The sequence below is a fragment of the Etheostoma cragini genome, chromosome 23 (genome assembly GCF_013103735.1).
Source record: "Etheostoma cragini isolate CJK2018 chromosome 23, CSU_Ecrag_1.0, whole genome shotgun sequence".
In the NCBI taxonomy this organism is placed as follows: domain Eukaryota; kingdom Metazoa; phylum Chordata; class Actinopteri; order Perciformes; family Percidae; genus Etheostoma; species Etheostoma cragini.
This window is the reverse complement of record NC_048429.1, coordinates 371,893-373,104: the sequence shown is the minus strand read 5'-3', so window position 1 is coordinate 373,104 and position 1,212 is coordinate 371,893. Positions and strand designations below refer to the sequence as shown.

The following is a 1,212-nucleotide window of genomic DNA, read 5'->3' as shown; positions in this document are numbered from 1 at the left end:
AATTTACAGATAGAGCAGGTCTAGACCGCTCTATAATTTACAGATAGAGCAGGTCTAGACCGCTCTATAATTTACAGAAACACTGACCTGAGACCTGGATGATGCCGTGTCGAGCCACGTCGTAGTACGGGTGTGAGGCGTCGGGGCCGAGCGCGCCGCTGGGAGGAAGTGATGGAGCGTCGGTGACACACCTCGGATCCTCCTCTTCCTCCTTCTCTAACTCTGGACCAATCAAAGGGGAAAGAATCCGCCTCAGAAAACAACATTTCCTGGTGAAATTCGGCTTCTGCTTATCACATTCGGCGAGCTTTTGACGCAAGAATGAGGACCAAGTGTCTGATATCAGAGCCCGACCAATAGCAGGCATAAAAAACTAATTCAAAACCTGGACCTAATTCCCATAATTAATAAATATTATCAGATCGCACTATTTTTAGGATCACAATTATTTAACCCTCCTGGTGTCCTCGGGTCAAATTTCACCCTTTTTCAAAAGGCTTCTATATCAGAATTTGGGGTTTTCTTTCAACCAAATTGTCAAAGAAATGACACCTTGGATGGTTCCCTACAACGCTCTTCACAAGGAAAATACATTACACCTTAAAATACAACTACGAAAAATAGACAATTATTTTTATTTTATAGCATTTCTTTTTTTAGCGTAAAAAGTGTCAAAAATGTCTGAAAGATTTGTTTTTTTTACCTCAAAAAATTGGAAAAAACATCGTTAAAAATTGGAAAAAACTAACAAAAAAGTTGGAAAAAGCTTCTTTAAGGGGGGGGGGCTGCCCATGGAAAAGGCGCCCCGAGCAGTTGGGGGTTCGGTGCCTTGCTCAAGAGCACCTCGGCAGTGCCCAGGAGGGGAACTGGCCTCTCTCCAGCTCCACCACCATACTGTGGTCCGTACGGGGACTTGAACCAGCGACCCTCCGGTTTCCAACCCAACTCCCTACGGACTGAGATACTACCACCACACATTTTATATTATACAATATATTATACTAGTAAATAAGTTAAATCAGTACTTCTACTTTTACCAGAGTATTTGTAAAGTATCTGTCCAAGTACTTGTACTTGAGTACGGGAAGTGAGTACTTTTGCCATCTCTGCGGAGAGGAAAGGAGACAAATCCCAACTGGACACCGCCTCCCATTTTCTAAATTATCCCGTTATCTGCTCTCTGTTCCTGTAAATACGGGGGGGGGGGGGGGG

The 1,212-nt window shown here is 43.8% G+C and overlaps 1 protein-coding gene across 1 annotated transcript in view; it reads right to left on the bottom strand.

The window, feature by feature from the left end:
- LOC117939043 (rho GTPase-activating protein 8-like) overlaps positions 1-1,212 on the bottom strand; it is a gene marked incomplete at its 3' end in the record, with an annotated part of 26,914 nt that overhangs the window by 3,360 nt on the left and 22,342 nt on the right. Inside the window, exon 4 of the mRNA XM_034864086.1 lies at positions 88-211. Coding sequence (XP_034719977.1) covers positions 88-211 — 124 coding nt within the window. The remainder of the gene's footprint in view (positions 1-87; positions 212-1,212) is intronic.